Consider the following 26,349-nt stretch of genomic DNA (forward strand, 5'->3'; position numbering starts at 1 on the left):
ATTTCACTGTGAAATGGTTATTATATTGATGTAAGTCATTTGAGCAGGATTTTTTTTTTTATAAAGATTGCTTTAGCCTTTGTGCCAGATTGTAGTTTCTTATTAGCTGAGACTGCAGTGTTTCCTCTGAGTAAGCTTTACTTCTTCTCTAGTATGTGTTTCTCACTTTGTGTTGAGTACATCTTAAGACATTTATTCTTTGGGTACAAACTCCTGATCTTATATCTAATTGTAAAGGAAACCTGGATAAGTATTAGTTTGAGGGATGTCCTTTTGCCTTTGTTGTTATTGATTGGTTAGATGAAACTCAGAATACAGCAAAACGTGGTTGTGTTATTCTGTCCTGGGGCTGATTTTCTTTTCTCATTTGCTGAATTCTAGGTTTCCACAGTTAATGTTCTTCTTTCCTATCTCCAACCTCAACCCCACTCACTTCCATACCAGAGCTACTACTGTATACTCTTAGATTGCCCTCCTTCAGACCTGACATCCAACTCAACATGCCTTGGGAGTTCTGGTGCCCTCACCATCCAGCAATAAGGCAGAAAGAAACCCTGGTTCCAGTCCTAGCATCGCTTGTCTGGATATATTTTAACATCTTCCTGAAATGTCTCCCAACTCCTGTCCCTGCTCCCTCATCCCCTGCAGTCTGTTCATCATGTTAAAACCTAAGTCAGATAAATCTCACATATTGTTGACTGAAAGAAGCCAGGCACACAAATGAATATAATGTACAATTTCATTTACAAGCAGAGACAAAACTAATCTAACACGATAGGTATTCAGAAGTGTGGTTGCCTCTGCGAAGTGAGGGTTGCCTGGGAAGGGCATGAGGGAACTTTCTGAGATGATGGAAGTATTTTGTATCTTAGTAGTCATGGTGGATGCATTAGTGGAAACTCATTGAATTGTTTACTTGATATTTGTGTAATTCACTCAAAGTATATTTTACATCATTAAAAAAAAAACAAAGCTAAACAAAGCAAAAGACATTTAAGTAAGATCATGTCGTTTCTCTGTTGAGATCCTCTAATGGCTTCCCGTTTCACTCAGAGTAAAAGCCTGGTCCTTGTTGCCACTTACCAGGCCCTACTTGTTCTGGCTCCCTTTTACCTCTCTGACTCTACTCCAGCCACATTGGCTTCTTTCTTCAAGTTCACCAGGTGTTCTTCTGCCTTAAGGCCTTTGCACTTGCTATTCTCTCTGTCTGGGATGCTCGTCCCCCAGATGTCTACTTGATTATCTCTTATTTCCTTTGGGACCTTGCTCACAAGCCCCCTTCCCAGTAAGGCCTTCCCTGGTCATTGTGTATGAGGTATTAACCCCCTCCTCAACAACATTTCTATTACTTTCTTGCTTTATTTTTTTCTCCCTTAGCATTTATCACCTTCCAACATACTTATATTTACTTACTTATATTTAAATACATATATTTACTTATTTATTTTCTTTACTGTCTTCCACCACTGCTGCCAAGGTAGGCCCCACAAGGGCAGATTTGGCCTGTTTTGTTCACTACTTTTATATCCAGTATGTAGATCAGTGCTGGCTCATAGTATACCCTCAATATATATTTGTTGAAAAAATGCTTTCTTTGTTTTATTTGCCTTAAATATAATGTATATAATGTATGGATACTTTTCACTATTACCAAAAATAATTGCTAGTTGATATTGGAGATTGATTGAAACCAAATTTTTTTGACAGGACTATCAAAGAGCTGCAGGGCCACCTGGAGTATGAACGACTACGCAGAGAAAAATTAGAATGTCAGCTGGATGAGTATCGAGCAGAGGTGGATCAACTCAGGGAGATGCTGGAGAAAACTCAGGTTCCCAACTTTGCGGCTGTGGTTGGTATCCTTCTTAACACATTTATCTTTCTCAAGAAGTAGTATACAAGAGTAGCTAAGAGTACCAGCTTTGGAGGGGGCTATTTGGGTTTGAATCCTGGCTGCAGCCCTTTTTGGTTTGGACAAGTCATTTAACCTCTCTTTGCCTTATTTGTAAATTGGAGTTAATAACTTATATTTTCTAGAGTGTTGTAAGGAGTAAAGGAATATACATATACACATACATATATATACACACACACACACACATTACTCTATAAAACTATATATACATACACATACATATGTGTCTATCTATCTACCTATCTATCAGTTGGAATAGCAACCTGGTTCATGTGTGTGCAGTAAGTTTTATTCTTATTACTGTATCATGTAAGGAAAAAAAATTTATAAGCAGAGTAATCAATAAGAATTCTGAGACAGCTATGGAGTATGTATGTTTTAATTCTAAATATCCCAAATAAACTGCTCTAAAAAGAAACTGACATGAGAAACAGATAACAAAGAACAAATGAAGAAAAGCAGGTGGAGTATAGAAAATAGAGTGAAAGTGACAGCAAGAAACCCCCAGTGGTGCTTGTATTTCAGGCCATCTAGTCTCAGTAGAGCAGGCAGAAAGCTCACCAGGGAAACTTTGACCCTCACTGTCCTCTGCTCTGAAGATGTGGCCTTTGTGGACAGTTCATGTGACATACTGTAGGGATTCAGGTACGTTTCATATTTTCCTTCCATAGGGAATTTTTTTCTTCAGTCCTCGTGGGTAAGTTAATTTTGTTCCAGATCTACATCACCTCAAATATGATATAAAAACTTCCTGGCTTCTTTTTATTTTGTACAAACTGATCATTAGTCTCTTTAATAACCACTTAAAAAATATTAATATATGTGCTTGTTGTAAAATGTTAAAAACAGGGCAGATGCTCCTCCCCATACCAAGTTCCACTCTCCAGAGGAAGCCGCTGTTAATGGTTTGGTCTCATATTAGACAACATTCTGTTCATCTGCAAACATGTGTGTATTTCTGTATACAAATTCACTTTCTCTGGGTTTTGGTATCTCACCAGTGCTTAATTTTCCAAGGGATAGAAATAATCATCATAATTAATCCATTATCTTCATTTTTGCAGTGACCATCTTATACCACGTTTAGCCTCTGGGGACACTTTAGTCTGGAGAGGCTGGCTGGGGCAGTCATGTGGTGTTGGCTAGCAGACACACACCTTTTATAAACTACCACTGACACTCCAGGTCCGCTCCCTCTTCACCTGTGGCAGGAACTCTGCCAGTTCCAGTCTCCTCAGAGGCAAGAACATACATTGTTCTTCGCTAGCTAGCTGCCTAGATCTTTTGGAGATCACCCAAGCTGCACACCTTTTGAGTCAATCCAGACTGATGGTCTACATAGAAAATTTTTGGTTTTTAGCTATTTAAAATTATTCTTTTCTTGCCCAGAAATGTCTGTTCCCAGGGTGGTTTGATGTCACACACTAATAGAGCACATCCTTCCTAAGACCTTGCTCTCTACCAACAATGTGTAGCTTTCAGGAGCGCTGACTCGAGGTCCCTGTACTCTGGGTCCATCGTTTTTTGCGGTCCTGCTGTAGGTTACACGAGTTTTTGTAAATGAGCAAATGTCACTGACCTCTCATGGCAGCTGCTTATTTTCTGTTCTGCAAAAGCTTCTGGGTCTCAATTTCCTCATCTTTAAAACGAGGATAACACCTACCTCATGGGATGGTATTGATGTTAGATGAAATACTGTGTAGAACTCCTGAGGTATTTTCTGTCTACTAGTATTCATGGTATTATATTCTACCTTCCTCATATCCTTTTCTCTTTTTTCCTTTCTTTCAATTTTCTACATTTGAGTTGTATAAACAGTCAGTGGATAAATAAATGTGTATAGCCCTTTGCATCTGAAAGTAGGAGGAATTAGTTTATTGTGGAGTCTAAATATGTAAAGTATAAATAAAATGAACTTTTGATTCAGTGCTCATTTATATAGAGGCTTCAAGAAGCTCTGACTAAATCTCTCCTGCCACCTTCTGGTAAGGACCTATGATTGCATATGACTTTTTCCCCTGTGAAAGAATCTGCAAGAGTATAATTTTTAGCCAGAAAAAAAATTCCTAGGATAGTTTGAGATAATGCACTTAAATAGGTTTTTTATAATAACAACTGGTTTTGATAATAATAATAAATTTTTATAGTGTTTTCTCACATATTGTCTCAGCCTGCATTAACCCACCTCACCAGCCTTATTGTTTTCTATTCTCCTACACGTGGCCTACCTTTTCTGAACTTGCCCCACACTTTCCCACCCCCAAGCCTTTGCTCATTTTGTCCATATACCTTGAAACCTTTCTGTTAACTCTGCCTCTCAAAATCCTCTTTAGGAACCATCTTGTTCGTCAACCTTGTCCTAACCCCCCTGACCACAAATGATCTTTCCTCCTTTCAGCAAGCACTTTGTACTGCTCTGAGGGCACCTCATCATTTGTATTATAGTTTAATTGGCTACTTTACACACAGCACTGAAAATTTAAGTTCTGTGAGATCATCTAACTTGCCTTGATTAATAGCATCATCATCATCAACAGTTACTGAGTACTTGCTATGTGTTGCGCTCAGTGCCAGGAACTTTATATCTGGCACATGTTATTATCTTCATTTTACAAATAAGAAACCAAATATCAGAGAAAATAGGGAATTCGCGTAAAGTCACAGAGCTTGTTAGATGGGCAGCCATGATTTGAACCTAACTGCCTAACCCCCTTTTAATGACACTTGTTACTGCCAGTATAGCCCCCTTGCCCTTCCAGCTCACTCACTGTGCTTATGAGAAAATTTAGTTTGAAAAATTGGTCTTTAAAATTTTTGATGTTAGCTCTTCAAATAAGTGAATTTATTTATGAAAATTTAAATATAAAATTTATAGTAATTTGATAAAATGTTACTTATACTGGAATTATACACAGTAATTCAAACATTTATTTCAAGATATGTCTTAAATCCAAAGTTGAGGTGATGAAGCTTCCAAAAGATAACACAGTGGGATATCTTTGTGACCTTGGGGTAGAAAAAAAATTGATAGATTCGACTTTATTAAAATAAGACTTACTTTATCAAGGACAACATTAATAGATTGAAAAGGCAAGCCAAAGAGTAGGAAAATATATCTCCTTCCTTCTTATTTTCCTTCCTTGTATCCAAAAGCACAAAGAACTTACACAAACCAGTATGAAAAAGACAGACAACCCAGTAAAAAACCAGGCAAGACATGATCAGGCGCTTCACAAAAGAAGATATCCAAGTGGCCAATAAACATCAAAATGTACTCAGAAGTGTTACCAGAATTATTAGTTATCACAAATATAAATTAACACCCAATAAGATGCCAATATACCACCAAAATGGCTAAAATTAAAACAATACAAAACAGACATTACCAAGTATTGATGGGGATGTGGAGCAAGTGGAACTCTTATACACCACTGGTGGAGTGTAAATTGATTTTAATCACTTTGGACAATTGTTTGGCCATATTGAGTAAAGCTGAACATATACATATCTTTGACTCAGTTCCCAGTGCAGTGAGTACATGTCTCTTGATGTACACAGATGGGCACCAAAAGACATGAGAAAGAATATTCATATTAGCATTATTATAAATATCCCCCAAACTAGATAAAAAATTCCATCAACAGTAAGAATAAATACATTTTGGTATAATCATACAATGGAATATTATAAAGCAATGGAAATGTATGAATTACTGCTCTGCACATCACTGTGGGTCAATTTCACAAACATAATGCTGAGCAAAAGAAAACTACACTATGATGCCATGCAGTCCCAAAATTTGTAAAAGAAATCAAGTTAATAGTGCCTGGGAGGAGGCAAATGGATGCTTCTGGGATACAGGTAATGTTCAGTTTCTTGATTTCAGTTGTGGTCACATTGGGTGTTTTCACTTTGTAAAAATTCATCACACTGTACACTTTTTGGGGTGCTTTTTGATATGTGTATTGTACTTAAATAAAAATGTTTACTTAAAAAACCTAAACTAGATGGGAACTATAATAGCTTTGGTAGAGATGTCTGTCCACAGATTGATGCAGCACTGAACTCCTCATAGCTTCCATCTCCAAAACCAGTATCATTCGAGAAGTCGTTGGTCTAAAGCTTTGGGCCATGCTTGCTAATCAAGAACGGCCAACCTGGAACTGGTAATATTCTATGAATACTTATGTGTTTAACTTACCCTTGTTTTCTACCTACAAGGATGTGGAACCGGGTTGGGCTTTGATATGGTCTCTGCTGGGCTTCTCCCTGTCCTCTGACATCCTAGCCTGTGAGCCTGTAAGGGCCCTTGGAGCAATCTGAGGGCTTAAGTGAGTTTATCCAAGCTGAGCTGTTAGTCTAAGGAAGTTCTAGAAGTTTGTGATTTCTCTCTCTTTCTTTATTGGTTATACTGTTTTGACACTCTGATAAGAGACTGTTCTGGTAATCAAAGTGGGATTTATCTCCTTTTAGTTGTGTATGCTTCCCAAAATTTATCAGATTGCATGAAGTTGTTTCTTTTTTTTTTTTTTTAATTTATTTTTATATTTATTTTTGGCTGTGTTGGGTCTTCGTTTCTGTGCGAGGGCTTTCTCTAGTTGCGGCAAGCGGGGGCCACTCTTCATCGCCGTGCGCGGGCCTCTCACTATCGCGGCCTCTCTTGTTGCGGAGCACAGGATCCAGACGCGCAGGCTCAGTAGTTGTGGCTCACGGGCCCAGTTGCTCCGCGGCATGTGGGATCTTCCCAGACCAGGGCTCGAACCCGTGTCCCCTGCATTGGCAGGCAGATTCTCAAACACTGCGCCACCAGGGAAGTCCTGAAGTTGTTTTAAAAACAAGAATTCCATATACCCAGGCAATAATTTGTAGACACATAACCTGTCAACAGTTTCACACAGTATTATTAATCTCTTCAACAAACCTGTAAATTCTTTCAGATGGAAACTGGTTAATATTTAAAATATATATATTTTTACACAGGGGTGGTTGTTTAATTTACACTTAGAATTGCTTTAGGTGCCTAAGCACCATGATTCATGCGTTTAATACCTCAGTATTGCAGTTCTCTTTTCCTGAGTTTGGGAGAAAACACATATTAGGGAGAAATATGTTTCTGGCTATAATTTATGATGAGGGAATGAGTAATCTTGGTGAAGAATGTTCCCCAAATGCAGAAACTTCTGGAATTTGAAAGTTTGGAACTTTCAACGAACACTTACTGGAGGCCTGTTGAGTGCCAAGCACATATTTTCTTTTGAACTAGTTTACAGTAAGGCTTGCTTGGTTTGATAGAACAACTTACATATTTGATGTTAGTAGATGCTTTGGTATTTGACCACTATTTCTAGAGTATTTGGGATTGTTTAAACCTCCTTTAGGAGTTAGCATATATGAAAAGTAAAGGAAAATAAATATTAACTGTTTCTGAAAGTCTGGTAACCCTATTAAGCACTAGAAAATTGGCTACCTCTGACAAGTAGCTTCCTTTCTTTTCCTACATTTTCTATATTCTTTCTCTAATTCTGTCTAGTTGGATGAGGTTAAAACTCCTGCTCTACCTCAGTGTTTTTCTTTCATAGACATTTTTGCATTCATCCCCTAATGATCTTGAGGACCCCTTGAAAGCTGGAGAGTGAACTGAGCACCTCTTTTATATCTGCTATTCCACCACAGACTCCTGAGTGGGAACCAGATCTCATTCCTTTTTGTATACCTGTAGCACAGTATACACAGTATACAGTGCAGTTTTAGGAACTGAACGAGCAAATTTTTTGCTGGAAGACAGGATGGAGGAATGGTTACAGCATGAACTTTAGTGTTGGACAAAATTTGGATTTGAATCCTGCCATTTACTTAGCTTTGTGACCTTGGGAAAAGTTGATTAACCTCTTTGACTTCTGTCCTTGTATCTATAAAATGTTGGTAATACAGCCTACTTCACCTTGTTATATATGTAAAGTATGAAATACAGTGGTACCATATGCTAAGCCCCAGTAAAAGGTTTGTTGTTACTGGTCTTCAGACTGGTTGGCAAGCTTTTTCAAGAGAAGGGACCATCATATTGCCCTATGCCCACCAGTGCCTGGCCACTATAAGGGAGGGCCAGCAGATTCCCCATCTATTCCCCTCTCAAGGGGGAGAGAACGGATGTGTGGTTCTGTTTTCCTGGGTGGTGGTGGAATAACAGCTTCTATGTTTGCTTAGAACATAGAAGTAGTTTGCTTCTATGTCACACACTACTATGAGTTAAGCTGACTGACCTCATTAGCAAAGGTGTAGGTGGGAACACCTTGGGGAATCCTACCTCTAGCCAGGGACTCTCCTGATGGACACGTGCCTTGTGATGTTCCTGAAACTCCTGCATTCAGATCTGTCCTGCCCAACTGGGCGCAGAGCACTTTTCTGACTAGAAGAATTATTCAAAGATGACTGACATCTAGTGAGTATCCACTGTGTTTCTAGTCCTCTCTTACTCCTTCCCAGAGTATTTATTAAGAATCTTCTGTGCTAGGTACTGAGAGTACCACAATGGGTGAGAAATATTCAGAAACAGCATGTGGCAGGGCAAAGTGGAAGAGACAAGAGCAGCTGAGGGATGTTTTGTGAACAGAGAAGGAAATACAGGACCAAGGAAATGTGATTCCTAACAGAACGGGGCTTGCAAAGAATCCAGAGGATGCCATGCTAATGCTTTGTGTTATTTTGTTTAGTAATATGTTGGTCTAAAATAGAAGCAGAAACAACAAGGTGTTCTGTGTGGGGGATGTATGAGGTAAAGGTAGGACTGGATGATTTCTCAAGGTGCCTTCCAGTCTGATGAATCAGCACAATATGAACTGGTGCTTCCGATGTAAGTATTTACACAAAATTCTAGAAGAAATGTAAACCAGAGTTGAAAATATTATCATGGTTAAATTTTTTCTTTTGGAACAGTAACGTAGAAAGACAAAAATGTGTCTAGCATAGAAATCTTATTTGGCTCTCTTTTCCTTTGTAGGAAGATGACTCTTCCTGTGAGTCAAGCAAAGAGAAGAGGCGAGTGAAGAAAAAGGTGTCTTCTGGGGGAGTTTTTGTGAAAAGGTACTAATCAGTGAAATAACTTTATATAAACTTGCTTGAATTTTCTTTTATTTTTAAATTGATATAAATGTAAACCTATAAATTCTTCTCAGAATTACTCTGACATGCTTTTATTCCAATTCTGAAGGCAGAAATGTATAATGTCAAAGGGATTAAAATTACATGGACTCAGTTGTATTCCCCCTCCCAATATACTTTTTATGTATTTATGTAGGCAAGTCAAAACTCTAGATTTATGAGTAGTTAATTTTGCAAGTATTGACATAAACTTTAAAATATAACACAGTAATCAAAAGGTCTAAGGATTATTAGAAGTTCTATTATGGCTTCATAATAGAATTATATTTTTTTTACTTTCTCTAGAGAGTACCATTTTACTAGTGTAGGTATAGCTTTTCTCCCAACTTTTCAAATGACTTGTTTTAAAAAAATTTATTTTATTGAAGTATAGATATATAATGTTAATTTCTGCTGTACAGCAAAGTGATTCAGCTATACACACACACACACACACACACACATTCTTTTCCATTGTGGTTTATCACAGGATATTGAATATAGTTCCCTGTGCTATACACTAGTATCTTATTTGTTTATCCATTCTATATATAATAGTTTGCATCTGCTAATCCCGAACTCCCAATCCATCCCTCCTCTACCTCTCCTCTCCCTTGGCAACCACAAGTTTGTTCTGTTAGTGAGTCTGTATCTGCTTGGGAGGTAAGTTCATTTGTGTCATATTTTAGATTCCACATATAAGTGGTATCATATATCTGTCTTTCTCTGATTTACTTCATTTAGTATGAAGTAAATGTTGCTGCGAATGGCATTATTTCATTCTTTTTTATGGCTGAGTAGTATTCCATTGTGTATCTATACCACATCTTCTTTATCCATTCAGTTCTTAATGGACACTTAGGTTGTTTCCATGTCTTGGCTATTGTGAATAGTGCTATGAACACAGGGGTGCATGTATCTTTTTGAATTATAGTTTTGTCTGGGACTATGCCCAGGAGTGGGACTGCTGGATCCTATGGTAGCTCTATTTGTAGTTTTTTGAAGGCACCTCCATACTGTTTTCCACAGTGGCTGCACCAATTTACATTCCAACCAACAGTGTAGGACAGTTCACTTTTTTCCAGACCCTCGCCAGCATTTGTTATTCGTAGATTTTTTTTATTGTGTTTACATTTTTTTTAACATCTTTATTGGAATATAATTGCTTTACAGTGTTGTGTTAGTTTCTGCTGTATAACAAAGTGAATCAGCTATACATATACATACATCCCCATATCTCCTCCCTCTTGCGTCTCCCTCCCACCCTCCCTATCCCACCCTTCTACGTGGTCACAAAGCACCAAGCTGATCTCCCTGTGCTATGCGGCTGATTCCCACTAGCTATCATCTATTTTACATTTCGTAGTGTATATAAGTCCATGCCACTCTCTCACTTCGTCCCAGCTTACCCTTCCCCCTCCCCATGTCCTCAAGTCCATTCTCTAGTAGGTCTGTGTCTTTATTCCTGTCCTGCCCCTAGGTTCTTCATGACCATTTTTTTAAAAAATTAATTAATTAATTAATTTTTGGCTGTGTTGGGTCTTCGTTTCTGTGCAAGGGCTTTCTCTAGTTGTGGCAAGCGGGGGCCACTCTTCATCGCGGTGCGTGGGCCTCTCACTATCATGGCCTCTCTTGTTGCGGAGCACAGGCTCCAGATGCGCAGGCTCAGTAGTTGTGGCTCATGGGCCTAGCTGCTCCGTGGCATGTGGGATCTTCCCAGGCCAGGGCTCGAACCCGTGTCCCCTGCATTAGCAGGCAGATTCTCAACCACTGCACCACCAGGGAAGCCCCATTTTTTTTTTTTTTTTAGATTCTATATATATGTGTTAGCATACAGTTATTTGTTTTTCTCTTTCTTACTTACTTTCCTCTGAATGACAGTCTCTAGGTCCATCCACCTCACTACAAATGTTATGCCATTCTGACTGGTGTGAGGTGGTAGCTCATTGTAGTTTTGATTTGAATTTCTCTAATAATTAGTGATGTTGAGCATCTTTTCATGTACCTATTGGCCATGTGTATGTCAAATGACTTGATTTTTAAACAGCATCTGAACTTAGGAGAAAAAGACAAGTAAGTTTTACAAAAGGACAACTTTTTACAATAACAACCAAATATCTCCAGGGAAGTTTACATAAAATGAAAATCAGCTCTCATAAAAAGAAAAAAAAACCATAATGCATGTTTGCTAAAAATATACATTTAAATAATCTGCTTTAGAATTCAACCATTGTTTTGTCTTGCAAGCCTTATAAGAAAGGAATAACAGAGATGAGGTTGACTGGACAGGATGAAAAATATGTGGCTTTATTATTCTTTCTTCTCTTTTTTCTCTTTTCCCTTGACTTCGCTGACCAAAAAACCACCATGGCATTTCATTTCAGTTCTGACTTCAATTCCCTCATTTTTCCTATCCCACCCTTTTCTTCCTTGAGCTAGCAAAGATGTGTGACTCTCTTGGGGCGCTTGTCTAGTTTCTGCCTCCTTCTGAAGATCTGATTGCTGGCTTTGAGCTTGCTTCACTGGCATTAACCTTCCCACCATACCCCAGACTGTCCACCTCTAGGCCCTGGCAAGTACCTTACATGGACGGGCCATTTTGGCCCAGTATCATCAGGACCAGTTTGCCCTGACACGAGTGCATTTGATTGCTAAGACCAGTTTAGGCTGGTCAAAGGCCTGTAAGCAAGTGTTCGAAAATGGCTTACCTATCCTTTTCATAACCTTTATAGTCATTATTGTTAGTTTCTCTGGTTTCCAATAGGCTTTCAATCTGTAGTAAAAACAGTTGTCAACATTTATTGGGCACTTACTATGTGTGTGATCTGTACCAAGTCCTTTACATGTATTACCGCTTAATTCTCACCACAGCTGTATGAAGAGAGGTACAGCATTTCATACATGGAGATTAAGAAAGTCGCCCAGAGTCACACAGCAATGTGGAGCTGGGATTCTAACCTTAGGAGGGGAATTTCGGAGTCTGCATTCTGGAATTCCCAAAGCCAACATTTCTCTCACCTTCTGGGACTACACACAGCCTTACTTTTTCCTTCTAGCCTGATGACTCTAAAGTAATCCCAACCCTGGAAATAGTTTGTTACACTTCCTCCTGTTTTCTCAAGGCCACATCTCTAGTCTCTGTACAAGTGAGGTAGGAAATACCAGAAGAGTGTTGTAATAGAAGCATGCACCCTTGTGGCAGAGGTTCCCTGGATGTCTCCCAATACCTCTTCTCCCCTTTTTCTATAGTATTAGGATGTACCTGGGCTTGTGGCTGCTCAGGATAAGGACTGACTTCCCAGTCTTCTTTGCAGCTAAGATACCAAGTGTGGCCAATAGAGTGTGAGCGAAAATGGTGTGTAAAACTTTAGGGGTCATGTCCCTAAAGGGAAAGGGCTTTCCCACACCTTCCCCTTTCTTCTTCTGGAATGTGGGGTGGTAGTGAGTCACTGAACTTTGCAAATGAGAGCACTACCAGGGGTGATGGAGCATAAGACAAAAAGGAGCCAGGACACATGGAAAGAAGAGCCTGGACAGCATTGCTAAGTATTAGCAAAATGCAAATCACAACTACAGTGAGTTCTCAGAGAACTCAACTTGGAGATTACTCTTACTGTTGAGTAAGAGCATAAAATCTTGAGTTAAAGTCTTGTGACTTATCTGCTGTGTCATCTTGGCAACTTCACCTGCATGAAGTTATAACTGTGTGACCTTAACTTCACTTAGCTGGTTTCTTTAGCTGTAAAATGAGGATAATACCACCTACTTAAGAGGACTGCAATGAAAAATAGGTGAGTTGATATATATCATTTAGTATATTCACTGTTATATATATAGTCAATGTAGCTATTCTACAAATGACTATCACTAATTCTAGTGTTGGTGATGACCATAGTGTTTTCCACTGCCTCATTTTTTTTCCCTTTATAAGTAGAGGGATGTGGAGCTCACCTCCTCCCACAAATACATCAGAAAATCCATCCACATGTGGAACAGTTCTCACAGAACACCCACTGAATGCTTCCAGAGCTCATACAACCAAAGCTTCAAGAAAGATCCGCATGTAACTGGGTAGGATGAAGGGAAAAGGGAGAAGAGGAGGAATTGGGATGGGACCTGCACCCCTGGGAGGGAGCTGTGAAAGAAGAAAGAATGCTAACCTCACCCTGGGAACCTCCTTCACCAGCTGGGAGGTATGCCAGGTCAGATAGGGAGCTTCAGAGGCTGGAGAGGAGGGTATGAGAGTTGGCCTGAGGCACTGCAGGGTACGGAGAGACCAACACAGAAGGTCCTGACCACGTCACCACACTTCCCAGCCCAAGATGTGCGCCTGCTGGTGTGCACAGCGACTGGGTGCTGAAACTCGGGCTTCAGCAGACAGACAGACCCGAGGAGAGGACTTGGTTTGGTTGCACGGAGACAGACCAAAGGGTCTGGAGTGTGGTCCAGACCATAACTGGAGGTGTGTGCATGTGGAGGTGGGACTGAAAGCGGAACTGATAGCTGGCCATCCAGCTATGGATGTGGTTGCTGGGATGCAGCTTTGGCAGGTTCCTGCTCTGGTGGACTTTTCACTGGAACTGCACACGTGTGCCTGAGGGCGCCCTGGGCCGACTGTCTGCGGGTTCAGGGGATGCAGCTCCAGTGGGTTTATGTGCCGGTGGCTTGGTGAGTGCGTATGCTCTGAACTTATTACCAGGGCCCCCAAGAGGAGGTGGGCCCAAAGGGCAGTGCCAGCAACACTGATCTTTGTGGGTGCACACACTGGGTGGCAGGCGGCATCACAGAATCCCACATCCTGGCAGGCAGCTCCTGGGAAGGAACATGCAGTGGCTCCTCTCCCAGAGGGAGCGCTCCAGTCCTGCCTACTTCACACCATAGCTTAGAACCATATCTGGGGATTTCCACTACAACAACTGGGGAGCAGACCCTGCCCCTGACAGGGCTGTGACACCCACAGAGCAAAGAGGAGGCCTTGCCCAACATCCAGTGTGGGCTCTGGTCACCATGACACTAATCACACTCCCCTATTAAGGGGATAATGGCCAGCACACACTGAGGAAAGACGTGGCAAGCATTGATACCAAAAACAGCCCTTGCACCAAAGATAATGGACTCAAGCAGGCTACACTAGGATGCTCCCACATAAAAACAGCCCTTCCAGACCACAGTAGATAACTGCTTCTCCTAAATTCATAGTCGTCAGAGAAATATAAGAAAAAAGAAGCAAAGGAATTACTCCCAATTAAAAGAACAAGAGAAATCCCCTGAAAGGACAAACAGTGAAAGAAACCTCTACAGTCTACCAGACCCTGAGTTCAAAAAGGAGGTAATAAAAATGCTGAAGGAATTAAGAAAGACTATTGATAGAAATGTAGATCACTGTAACAAGGAACTAGAAACTGTAAAGAGGAGCCAATCAACATTAGACAACTCAATTGCTGAGATGAAAACCAAAGCTAAAGGCAATAAACAGCAAAGTAAATAATGCAGAAGAACAAATAAGTGATCTGGAAGATAGAATAATGGAGATCACCCAATCAAAACAGCAGACAGAACATATGCTATCTATGGGATAATATAAAGCACACCAATCTACTACATCTAATACGGTTCCCAGAAGAAGAAAAAAGAGAAAAGGGGATTGAAAATGTATTTGAATAAATTATGGCTGAAAAGTTCCCAAACCTAAAGAGGGTATTAGATATCCAGGTCCAGGAAGCACAGAGGGTCCCAAACAAGATGAACTCAAAACAGACCTACTCCAAGATATATCATAATTAAAATGGTAAAAGTTAAAAAGAGGATTCTAAAGGCAGCAAGAGAAAAACAGTTATAAGGGAACCCCCGTAAGGCTATCAGCTAATTTCTCTACAGAAACTTTGCTGGCCAGAAGGAAATGGCAAGATATATTCAAAGTCCTGAAAGGGAAAAACCTGCAACCTACCCAGCAAGATTATCATTTAGAATAGAAGGAGACAAGAAGAATTTCTCAGACAAGCAAAAACTAAGAGTAAACAGCAATACTAAACCTATCTTAAAAGAAATATTGAAAGCTCTTCTCTAAATTGAAAAGAAGCAACAATCTACAGGAAAGGGAAAATCACAATAGAAAAGGTAAATATATAAAAGGATTGAAGATCATTTAAATAAGACAGTACACAGTTAAAAAACAATCCAAAAAATTCTGTGGAAATGATTGAACAGAAAAGGATAAACATGAAGATGTAAAATAGGACATGAAAATCACAAAATGTAGGGAAGGGGAGTAAGAAATGTAGATCTTTTAGAATGTGTTTGAGCTCATATGACTACCAGTCTCAAGCAAGTAGATATAGTGACAGTTTAACATAGCTGAAAACCAGGGTAACCACAAATCAAAAAAACATACAATAGATTCCCAAAAACCCAAAAGAAAGGTACTCAGGCATAATACAAAAGAAAACTATCAAACCACAAAAGAAAACACAAAAAGAAGAAAGGAACAAAGAAGAAATACAAAAATCAACTGGAAAACAAGGTTTAAAATGGCAATAAATATACACTTATCAATAATTACTTTAAATGTCAATGCACTAAATGCTCTGATCAAAAGACACAGAATGGCAGATTGGATAATAAAACAAGAACCTACAATATACTACCTACAGGAGACCCACTTTAGGGTGAAGGACACACACAGATTGAAAATGAGGGGATGGAAAAAGATATTTCATGCAAATGGAAATGACAAGAAAGTGGGGGTAGCAATACTCATATAAGACAAAATAGACTTTAAAAAACAAAGGCCATAAAGAAAGATAAAGAAGGACACTGTATAATGATAAAAGGATCAATACAAGAAGAGGGTAGTACACTCATTAACATATATGCACTCAATATAGGAGCACCTAAATACATAAAACAAATACTACCAAACATAAAGGGAGAAATTGACAGGAATACGATTCTTCCAGACAGAAAATCAATAAGGCAACAGAGATCCTAAATGGCACAATAGAACAGTTAGACTTAATTGATATCTTCAGGACATAACACCCCAAAAAACCAGTATACACATTCTTTTCAAGTGCACATGGGACATTCTCTAGGATAGACCACATACTAGGACACAAAACAAGCCTCAAATTTCAGAGGATAGAAATTATTTCAAGCATCTTTTCTGACCACAACCCATGACATTTTTCACAGAACTAGAACAAATAATCCTAAAATTTATACAGAACCACAAATGACACAGAATTGCCAAAGCAATTCTGAGGAAAAAGAACAAAGCTAGAGGCATAACCCTCCCAGACTTCAGACATTACTACAAAGCTACAGTAATCAATACAGTGTTGTATTAGCACAAAAACAGACATCTGGATCAATGGGACAGAATAGAGAGCTGAGAAACTCACACACCTACAGCCAATTAATCTTCAACAAAGGAGGCAAGAATATACCAGGGAGAAAAGACCATCTCTTCAATAAGTGGTGCTGGGAAAACTGGACAGCTGCATGTAAAAGAATGAAATGAGAACATTCTCTAACCCCATATACAAAAATAAACTCAAAAAAATGAACTGATATAAGGACCTAAATAATACCTTTAGATAAAACTGATATTGGAGAATGTAGTTAATATCTTCAGTCCAGTAAACTTATCACTGACCCCCGAATCGGACAGACAGACTTACCTTGTCCCAAGTATCACTGTACTAGAGCAGGCCTCACCCTGCAGAGGTGAACTTGATCCTACAGGAGCAGAACAGAATGAATGCTCTCTGTAGACAGGCTGGTCCCAAACAGGAATGGGGAGAAGTGGCTGGGCTACTTGGGCCTTGTTTCTCCTTTCACCTTAATCACCTAGGGCAGGGTGGCTGAAGGAAGAGTGATTACAATGTTATGCTATTGGAGCTTCCTTCACATGGAGGAAAGAAGTACTCCCTCTCAATATTTTAGCATATTTTAAATGGTAACAAATGAATAATTTACCTGTTTACTGTCTGTCTTCTCCAACTAAGATTGTCAGTTCCATGATAAGGAAGCCACATTCAGCTCTGTGCACATGGGTACCAGCATGTTGTCTGGCCCATAGCAGGCATTCTTATTTACTGAGTGAGCAAATGTACTGTAGAGTTTATTACAATGGAACCTATATGGTCTTGATTAATCCAACACAAATTTATCTATAGTGTGCCAAGAATTTTCTTAGGCAAGAGGATTCTGAGATATTTTGAATCAAAATACAGAAAGTTTTGTTTTGAAAACAACCCAGCTGTTAGCCCTTTGAAAAAAATTTAGTTGGAGAGCCTCTGATTCTCACTCACTGGACCATACAAGGTCAGTCTTTTGACTGCTCTATACTTTAGATTCCCTATTTATAACTAAACAAATTTGCAACACATACCAAAGAAATCCTGTATGATTTACAGTTGTTCAAGCAAACAAAACTCTGGTTCAGTTTCTATGAGCTATCAAAAGGATAAAGACAAAAGGCCTATCTCAAATCAATCAGGTTTTGAACAGCATCTTTTCAACATAACAAAAATAAAGACATATATAAAAAACAAAGACAAAATACACCTTCCCATTCTAAAACATTTCCTTTAGTCCATATGTACTTTAAATAATCTTGTATTAAGTTCCTACTGCAACTTTCAATGTTCAGAGTAAATCCATCCTGGCACAGTGTTTGTTCTAAGAAGTCAACAGCAGGAGTAGGAGCATAATATAGTAGTTTCACTGTTATTTCCAGAGTCTATAAAATCCCAATGCTATTGCCAGGCAAGTAAACACTGAGGCTGTGAAAAGAAGAAAACATGTTATAGGTCATGCATTTGTGATTGTCTTGCAGAGACAAAGAGAATAATGTCATCTTCAATTTAAATTGAAAGCAAAATCAGAAATCCAACCAATTTTCTTTTTTTCTTTGCCGGTGTTGCATGGCATGTGGGATCTTAGTTTCCCAACGAGGGATCAAACCCACGGCTCCTGCATTGGAAGCATGGAGTCTTAACCACTGGACCACCAGGGAATTCCCAATCCAACCAATTTTCTACTTTAGGTTTTTCATTCCCTAGAAAATTAAGCTAAGGATAAAGGATATCCATTAGGGCTGGATTAATACTAGTTTTTCTTAAAAGCTTCCTGTATTTTAAACCAGAATAAGGATGACAGTAATTTAAAAGTGTAGATTATGTCAGTTAGAATCTATAAAGTGTTTAAAGTCATTATTAACATTAGCATTAACAATGACTACTTTAAATAATTACAAACTCTAATTTTAGAAATAACTTATAAGTGACAAACAACCTTTCTTACATGTACTAAAAAATTACATAGTTAAGCCAGTAAAATAGACATCCATATCATCCATAAGAAAATTTTAATTGCCTTTTCAGTACATTTAAAAATGATTTCATGCTTGCTGAGCTCCCAGGCTGGTCCCCTGCCCTCCAAGGCTCCCCCTTCCCCCCCCCCACCCAGCTGCATTGGTACTGGGGGCATAGGAGGGAGGCTGGGGAGATCAGGAGAGGCAGGCAGGAGGGGCCCTCCCAGACCCCATACTGGAGGAGCAGGAGAGGAGAGGAAGGCATTTGCCCTGCCCACTCGAGCCCAGGAAGCCTGCTGGGCTCCCAGGTGAGGTCCCTTGCCCTCTGAAACGAGGGGTGGGGGGCACGCCTCAGTCCCTTCCATTCCTTGAGCCTAAGCCCCACCCTCCAGAGCCCCTGGGGCCTATTCCAGCCCTGTGGGTCCTGAGCATTGGCCCTGCCCACCGCCCAAACCTCACCCTGCTTAGGTCCTGCTCTCTACAGCCAACGCCCTCCCCTCTCCATCTTCTTTTTTTTTGTTTTTCCCCCTCCTCCTCCTTTTTACTATTGTGGTACTGATGTACCTTCCGGTTGTTGATTCATCTATATTTTAATTTTTACATTATTTCTAACATATCTGTTAGTTTCCTAGTCTAATTTTATTTTTTACTTTGTTATTGTTCTTTTTTTTTTGCCACCCCATGCAGCTTGCAGGATCTTGATTTGTGAGCCCAGGGTTAGGCGGAAGCTCCTGTGGTGGGAGCTCCGAGTCCAAACCACTGGACTAATAGAGACCCTCAGACCTCAGGGAATATTCATTGGAGTGAGGTCTCACAGAGTTCCTCATCTCAGCACCAAGACCCAGCTCTACCCAACAGCCTACAAACTCATGTTGGAAGCCTCAGGTCAAACAATCAGTAAAACAGGAACACAATCCCACTCATAAAAGAAAAAAAAAAATGAGACGGCAAAAAAAAAATGTCACAGATGAAGGAGAAAGGTAAAAACCTACAAGACCAAATAAACGAAGAGAAAATAGGCAATCTACCTGAAAAAGAATTCAGAGTAATGATAGTAAAGATGGTCCAGAATCTCGGAAACAGAATGGAAGCACGGATTGAGAAAATACAAGAAATGTTTAACAAAGATCTAGAAGAACTAAAGAACAAACAAATAGAGATGAACAACACAATAACTGAAATGAAAAATACACTAGAAGGAATCAATAACAGAATAACGGAGGCAGAAGAACAAATAAGTGAGCTGGAAGACAGAATGGTGGAAATAACTGCTGAGGAGCAGAATAAAGAAAAAAGAATGAAAAGAATTGAAGACAATCTCAGAGACTTCTGGGACAATATTAAACGCACCAACATTTGAATTACAGGGGTCCCAGAAGAAGAAGAGAAAAAGAAAGGTTCTGCGAAAATATGTGAAGAGATTATAGTGGAAAACTTCCCTAATGTGGGAAAGGAAATAGTCACCCAAGTCCACGAAGCACAGAGAGTCCCATACAGGATAAACCCTAGGAAAAACACACCAAGACACATATTAATCAAACTAACAAAAATTAAATTCAAAGGAAAAATATTAAAAGCAGCAAGGGGAAAACAAAAAATAACATACAAAGGAATCCCCATAAGGTTATCAGCTGATTTTTCAGTGGAAACTCTGCAGGCCAGAAGGGAGTGGCAGGATATACTTAAAAGTGATGAAAGAGAAAAACCTACAACCAAGATTACTGTACCCAGCAAGGATCTCATTCAGATTTGATGGAGAAGTCAAAAGCTTTTCAGCCAAACAAAAGCTAAGAGAATTCAGTAACACCAAATGCTAAAGAAACTTCTCTAAGTGGGAAACACAAGAGAAGAAAAAGACCCACAAAAACAAACCCAAAACAATTCAGAAAATGGTAATAGGAACATACATACTGATAATAACCTTGAATGTAAATGGGTTAAATGCCCCAAACAAAAGACACAGACTGGCTGAATGGATACAAAAACAAGACCCGTATATATGCTCTCTACAGGAGACCCACTTCAGACCTAGGAACACATACAGACTGAAATTGAAGGGATGGAAAAAGATATTCCATGCAAATGGAAATCAAAAGAAAGCTGAAGTACCAATATTTATATCAGATAAAACAGACTTTAAAATAAAGACTGTTACAAGAGATAAAGAGGGACACTACATAATGATCAAAGGATCAGTCCAAGAAGAAGATATAACAATTATAAATGTTTATGCACCCAACACAGGAGTACCTCAATACATAAGGCAAATGCTAACAACCATGAAAGGAGAAATCGACAGTAACAATAATAGTAGGGGACTTTAACACCCCACTTACACCAAAGGACAGATCATCCAAACAGAAAATAAATAAGGAAACACAAGCTTTAAATGACACAATAAACTAGATAAATCTAATTGATATTTATAGAACATTCCTCCCAAAAGTGGCAGAATAAACTTTCTCCTCAGGTGCACATGGAACATTCTCCAGAATAGATCACATCTTGGGTTGCAAATCAAGCCTCGGAAAATTTAAGAAAATTGAAAGCGTATCAAGCATCTTTTCTGACCACAGTGCCATGAGACTGGAAATCTATTAGAGGAAAAAAACTGTGAAAAACACAAATACATGGAGGCTAAACAGTGCACTACTTAATAACCAAGAGATCACTGAAAAAATCAAAGAAGAAATAAAAAAATACATAGAAACAAATGACAACGAAAACACGATGACTCAAAACCTATGGGACGCAGCAAAAGCAGTTCTAAGAGGGAAGTTTACAGCAATTCAATCTCACCTCAAGAAACAAGAAAAATCTCAAATAAACAATCTAACCCTACACTTAAAACAACTAGAGAAAGATGACCAAAGAAAACCCAAATTCAGTAGAAGGAAAGAAATCATAAAGATCAAAGCAGAAATAAATGAAATAGAAACGAAGAAAACAATAGCAAAGATCAATAAAACTAAAAGCTGGTTCTTTGAGAAGATAAACAAAATTGATAAACCCTTAGCCAGAGTCATCAAGATAAAAAGGGAAAGGATGCAAATCAATAAAATTAGAAATGAAAAAGGAGAAATCACAACGGACACTGCAGAAATACAAAGGATTATAAGAGACTACTACAAACAACTATATGCCAATAAAATGGACAACCATGAAGAAATGGACAAATTCTTAGAAAGGTACAATTTTACAAGACTGAACCAGGAAGAATTAGAAAATATAAACAGACGTATCACAAGTAATGAAATTGAAACCATAATTAAAAATCTTCCAACAGAAGTCCAGGACCAGATAGCTTCACAGGCGAATTCTATCAAACATTTAGAGAAGAGCTAACACCAATCCTTCTCAAACTCTTCCAAAAAATTGCAGACGGAGAAACACTCCCAAATTCACTCTATGAAGCCACCATCACCCTGATACCAAAACTAGAAGATATCACAAAAAAAGAAAATTGCAGACCAATATCACTGATGAACATACATGCAAAAATCCTGTACAAAATACTAGCAAACAGAATCCAACAGCACATTAAAAGGATCATACACCACGATCAAGTGAGGTTTATCCCGGGGATGCAAGGATTCTTCAATATATGCAAATCAATCAATGTGATCACGTTAACAAATTAAGGAATAAACACCATATGATCATCTCAATAGATGCAGAAAAAGCTTTTGACAAAATTCAACACCCATTTATGATAAAAACTCTCCAGAAAATGGGCACAGAGGGAACCTACCTCAACATAATAAAGGCCATATATGACAAACCCACAGCAAGCATCATATTCAATGGTGAAAAACTGAAAGCATTTCCTCTAAGATCAGGAACAAGACAAGGATGTCCATTCTCGCCACTCTTATTCAACACAGTTTTGGAAGTCCTAGCCATAGCAATCAGAGAAGAAAAAGAAATAAAAGGAATACAAATTGGAAAAGAAGAAGTAAAACTGTCACTATTTGCCAATGACATGATACTATACATAGAAAATCCTAAAGATGCCACCAGAAAACTACTAGAACTAATTAATGAATTTGGTAAGGTTGCAGGATACAAAATGCACAGAAATCTCTGGCATTCCTATACACCAACAATGAAAAATCAGAAAGAGAAATTAAGGAAACACTCCCATTTACCATTGCAACAAAAAGAATAAAATACCTAGGAATAAATCTGCCTAAGGAGATGAAAGACTTGTACTCAGAAAACTATAAAATACTGATGAAAGAAATCAAAGATGACATAAACAGATGGAGAAATATATACCATATTCTCTGATTGGAAGAATCAATATTGTGAAAATGACTATACTACCCAAAGCAATCTACAGATTCAGTGCAATCCCTAGCAAACTACCAATGGCATTCTTCACAGAACTAGAACAAAAAATCTTACAATTCGTATGGAAACACAAAAGACCCTGAATAGCCAAAGCTATCTTGAGAAAGAAAAACGGAGTTGGAGGAATCAGGCTCCCTGACTTCAAACTATACCACAAAGCTACAGTAATCAAGACAGTATGGTACTGGCACAAAAACAGAAATATAGATCAGTGGTACAGGATAGAATGCCCAGAGATAAACCCACGCACATATGGGCACCTAATTTATGACAAAGGAGGCAAGAACATACAATGGAGAAAAGACAGCCTCTTCAATAAGTGGTGCTGGGAAAACTGGACAGCTACATGTGAAAGAATGAAATTAGAACATTACTTAACACCGTACACAAAAATAAACTCCAAATGGATTAAAGACTTAAATGTAAGACCAGACACTATAAAACTTTTAGAGGAAAACATAGGAAAAACACTCTTTGACATAAATCACAGCAAGATCTTTTTTGACCCACCTCCTAGAGTAACAGAAATAAAAACAAACAAATGGGACTTAATTAAACTTAAAAGCTTTTGCACAGCAAAGGAAACCATAAACAAGACAAAAAGACAACCCTCAGAATGGGAGAAAATATTTGCAAATGAAACAACAGACCAAGGAATAATCTCCAAACTATACAAACAGCTCATGGAGCTCAATATCAAAAAAAAAAAAACAATCCAGTTAAAAAATGGGCGGAAGACCTAAACAGACATTTCACCAAGGAAGACATACAGATGGCCAAGAGGCACATGAAAAGATGCTCAACATTACTAATTATTAGAGAAATGAAAATCAAAACTACAATGAGGTATATCACCTCATGCCAGTCAGAATGGCCATTATCAAAAATGTTAGAAACAATAAACGCTGGAAAGGGTGTGGTGAAAAGGGAACCCTCCTACACTGTTGGTGGGAATGTAAATTGATACAAACTACCATACGACCCAGCAATCCCACTACTGGGCATATACCCTGAGAAGACAATAATTCAAAAAGAGTCATGCACCACAATGTTCACTGCAGCACTATTTACAGTAGCCAGGACATGGAACCAACCTAAATGTCCATCAACAGATGAATGGATAAAGATGATGTGGCACATATATACAATGGAATATTACTCAGCCATAAAAAGAAATGAAACTGAGTTATTTGTAGTGAGGTGGATGGACCTAGAGTCTGTCATACAGAGTGAAGTCAGTCAGAAAGAGAAAGACAAATACCGCTATGCTAACGCATATATATGGAATCTAAAAACAAAAAAAATGGTACTGATGAACCTAGTTGCAGGGCAGGAATAAAGAGGTAGGCATAGAGAATGGACTTGAGGACATGGGGTGGGAGGGCAAAGCTGGGACAAAGTGAGAGTAGCATCGACATATATACACTACTGAATGTAAAATAGTTGGCTGGTGGGAAGCAGCACCATAGTACAGGGAGATCGGCTTGGTGCTTTCCAGTGACCTAGAGGGGTGGGATAGGGAGGATGGAAGGGAGGCTCAAGAGGGAGGGGATATGGGGACATGTGTATGCATATGGCTGATTCGCTTTGTTGTGCAACAGAAACTAACACAGTATGGTGAAGCAATTATTAAAAAAAAAGTTAATGGCAAAAAGAAAAAATGATTTCATAATTATTAAAAATATATAAATAAAAAATGAAATTTTAATGGAAACCCTTTAAGAAAAACCTCAATGAGGTAGAAGAAAAGGCAGAGAAAGCATCAGGCTTTTTATTTTTTTTAAATTTATTTATTTATTAATTTATTTGTGTTTGGCTGTGTTGGGTCTTCGTTGCTGCCTGTGGGCTTTCTCTAGTTGTGGCGAGCGGGGGGCTACTCTTTGTTGCAGTGCGTGGGCTTCTCATTGTGGTGGCTTCTCATTGCGGAGCATGGGCTCTAGGAGCACAGGCTTCAGTAGTTGTGGCACGTGGGCTCAGTAGTTGTGGCTCACGGGCTCTAGAGTGCAGGCTCAGTAGTTGTGGCACCCGGGCTTAGTTGCTCCGTGGCATGTGGGATCTTCCTGGACCAGGGCTAGAACCCGTGTCTCCTGCATTGGCAGGTGGATTCTTAACCACTGTGCCACCAGGGAAGGCCCGCATCAGGCTTTTTAAATAGTTAATATACCACCTGCTCTCTATGTTACATCATTCTGGATAGAAAACCTTTCTGTTCTTCTTAAGAAGGTGAATTTGGGTGAGGCTTTTAGGGACTCCCTAGATTCTAGTCTGTTTAAACAGCCATGATTTTAAAATAGAGACTCTGAGATGAAGAGCAAACTTCTATGATTAAAGACACAAGAGGGACTTCCCTAGTGGCACAGTGGTTAAGAATCCGCCTGCCGATGCAGGGGACACGGGTTCGAGCCCTGGTCTGGCAAGATCCCACATGCTGCAGAGCAACTAAGCCCGTGCGCCACAGCTACTGAGCCTGTCCTCTAGAGCCCCCGTGCCACAACTACTGAGCCCGTGCGCCTAGAGCCCGTGCTCCGCAACAAGACAAGCTACTGCAATGAGAAGCCCGCGCACTGCAATGAAGAGTAACCCCCGCTCGCCGCAACTAGAGAAAGACTGCGCACAGCAACGAAGACCCAATGCAGCCAAAGAATTAAAAAAAAAAAAAAAAAAAAAGACATGAGAAACAGCCTTTCATAGTTAAGGCTAGCCTATTTTTAATGTGTAAATCTAATTATACATTATCCCATTTGATCACACTACTTACTGAAACTTGATTAATGACAAGATCATTTCCTTAATTTTAAGAAATGGGATTAGGTCTCTCTGAGACACAGGGGGAAGCTGGACAGTTGAGGAGAAAGAATAACACTTAACAGTTTCTTGTCTTGTTGCCACTGGTCAATTATACATTCTCTCATTTGATCCTGCTACTACTTACCATGTTCCAGATAGTGTGCTAAAGAATTTCATGTATTACCTTATTTAGCCATAATTAAAACCCTATGAGGTTGGTGATAGTATTCCCATCATAGAGATGAGGCAACAAGCCCAAAGTTTTACTGCTAGCAAGTGGTGGAAGCAGGACTCAACACTATGTGTACCTGTCTCCAAGGTAGTTGCTGTTACTCTTAAAAATAAAGGGTGGTGCCTTCAGAACTGTTAGTTGTAAATCCTCAGTGAAAAAAGGAAAGGAAGATGACTCTTTAGGTAAATACACTAGAAGAAGCTGAGTGGAATACGAAGCTCTTCCTAACCTGGGGTGCTCTGAGGTCTATTTTGAAAGTGGGAATGAACACTGCAAACTGCGCTGATTTGGCATTTCCCGTTAGCATTCCTATCTGACAGAAGATCTCTGGTTCCAGAGACTTTGCTAGAATAGGGGTTTTCAAAACTTGTTTTAGCCTTAGAACCCTTTCTTCAAATGGATCTTAGACGCTAAGTCATTCAAGTTGAAGAAAGGAAGGGGGAGTGGGGGTGTGCATTAGCTGAGGGCTAGGGGCTCCATCTCTACTCCTGCTGCCGCTTCAACATGATTAGTGCCTACCCAGAAAATCACAGATGGTATAAAGCAGCAATTTTATTTTGGACAATTCAGTAACATAAAATCTTTAAATGTGCCTATCTTTTTGACCCC

The 26,349-nt window shown here is 39.2% G+C and overlaps 2 protein-coding genes across 12 annotated transcripts in view; one reads left to right on the top strand and one right to left on the bottom strand.

Annotated features, from left to right (window-relative positions):
* Window positions 1-26,349, top strand: part of ANKRD42 (ankyrin repeat domain 42) — a 116,263-nt gene that overhangs the window by 45,937 nt on the left and 43,977 nt on the right. For 4 of the 7 annotated variants that reach the window (XM_082343322.1, XM_082343324.1, XM_082343321.1 and 1 more), the window contains exons 11-12: window positions 1,708-1,852; window positions 8,913-8,995. In XM_082343322.1, coding sequence (XP_082199448.1) covers window positions 1,708-1,852; window positions 8,913-8,995 — 228 coding nt within the window. Of the gene's footprint in view, window positions 1-1,707; window positions 1,853-8,912; window positions 9,093-19,055; window positions 22,342-26,349 lie in introns of those variants that run through there. The other 3 variants (XR_014231771.1, XM_082343326.1, XM_082343325.1) reach the window with 2 other exon arrangements.
* CCDC90B (coiled-coil domain containing 90B) overlaps window positions 9,413-26,349 on the bottom strand; it is a 61,432-nt gene continuing 44,495 nt past the window's right edge. For all 5 annotated transcript variants that reach the window (XM_082343401.1, XM_082343397.1, XM_082343396.1 and 2 more), the window contains one exon: window positions 9,413-17,838. In XM_082343401.1, coding sequence (XP_082199527.1) covers window positions 17,783-17,838 — 56 coding nt within the window. In that variant the 3' untranslated portion in view covers window positions 9,413-17,782. The remainder of the gene's footprint in view (window positions 17,839-26,349) is intronic.

This window comes from Balaenoptera borealis (assembly GCF_965194805.1).
Source record: "Balaenoptera borealis genome assembly, chromosome: 11".
Classification (NCBI taxonomy): Eukaryota; Metazoa; Chordata; class Mammalia; order Artiodactyla; family Balaenopteridae; genus Balaenoptera; species Balaenoptera borealis.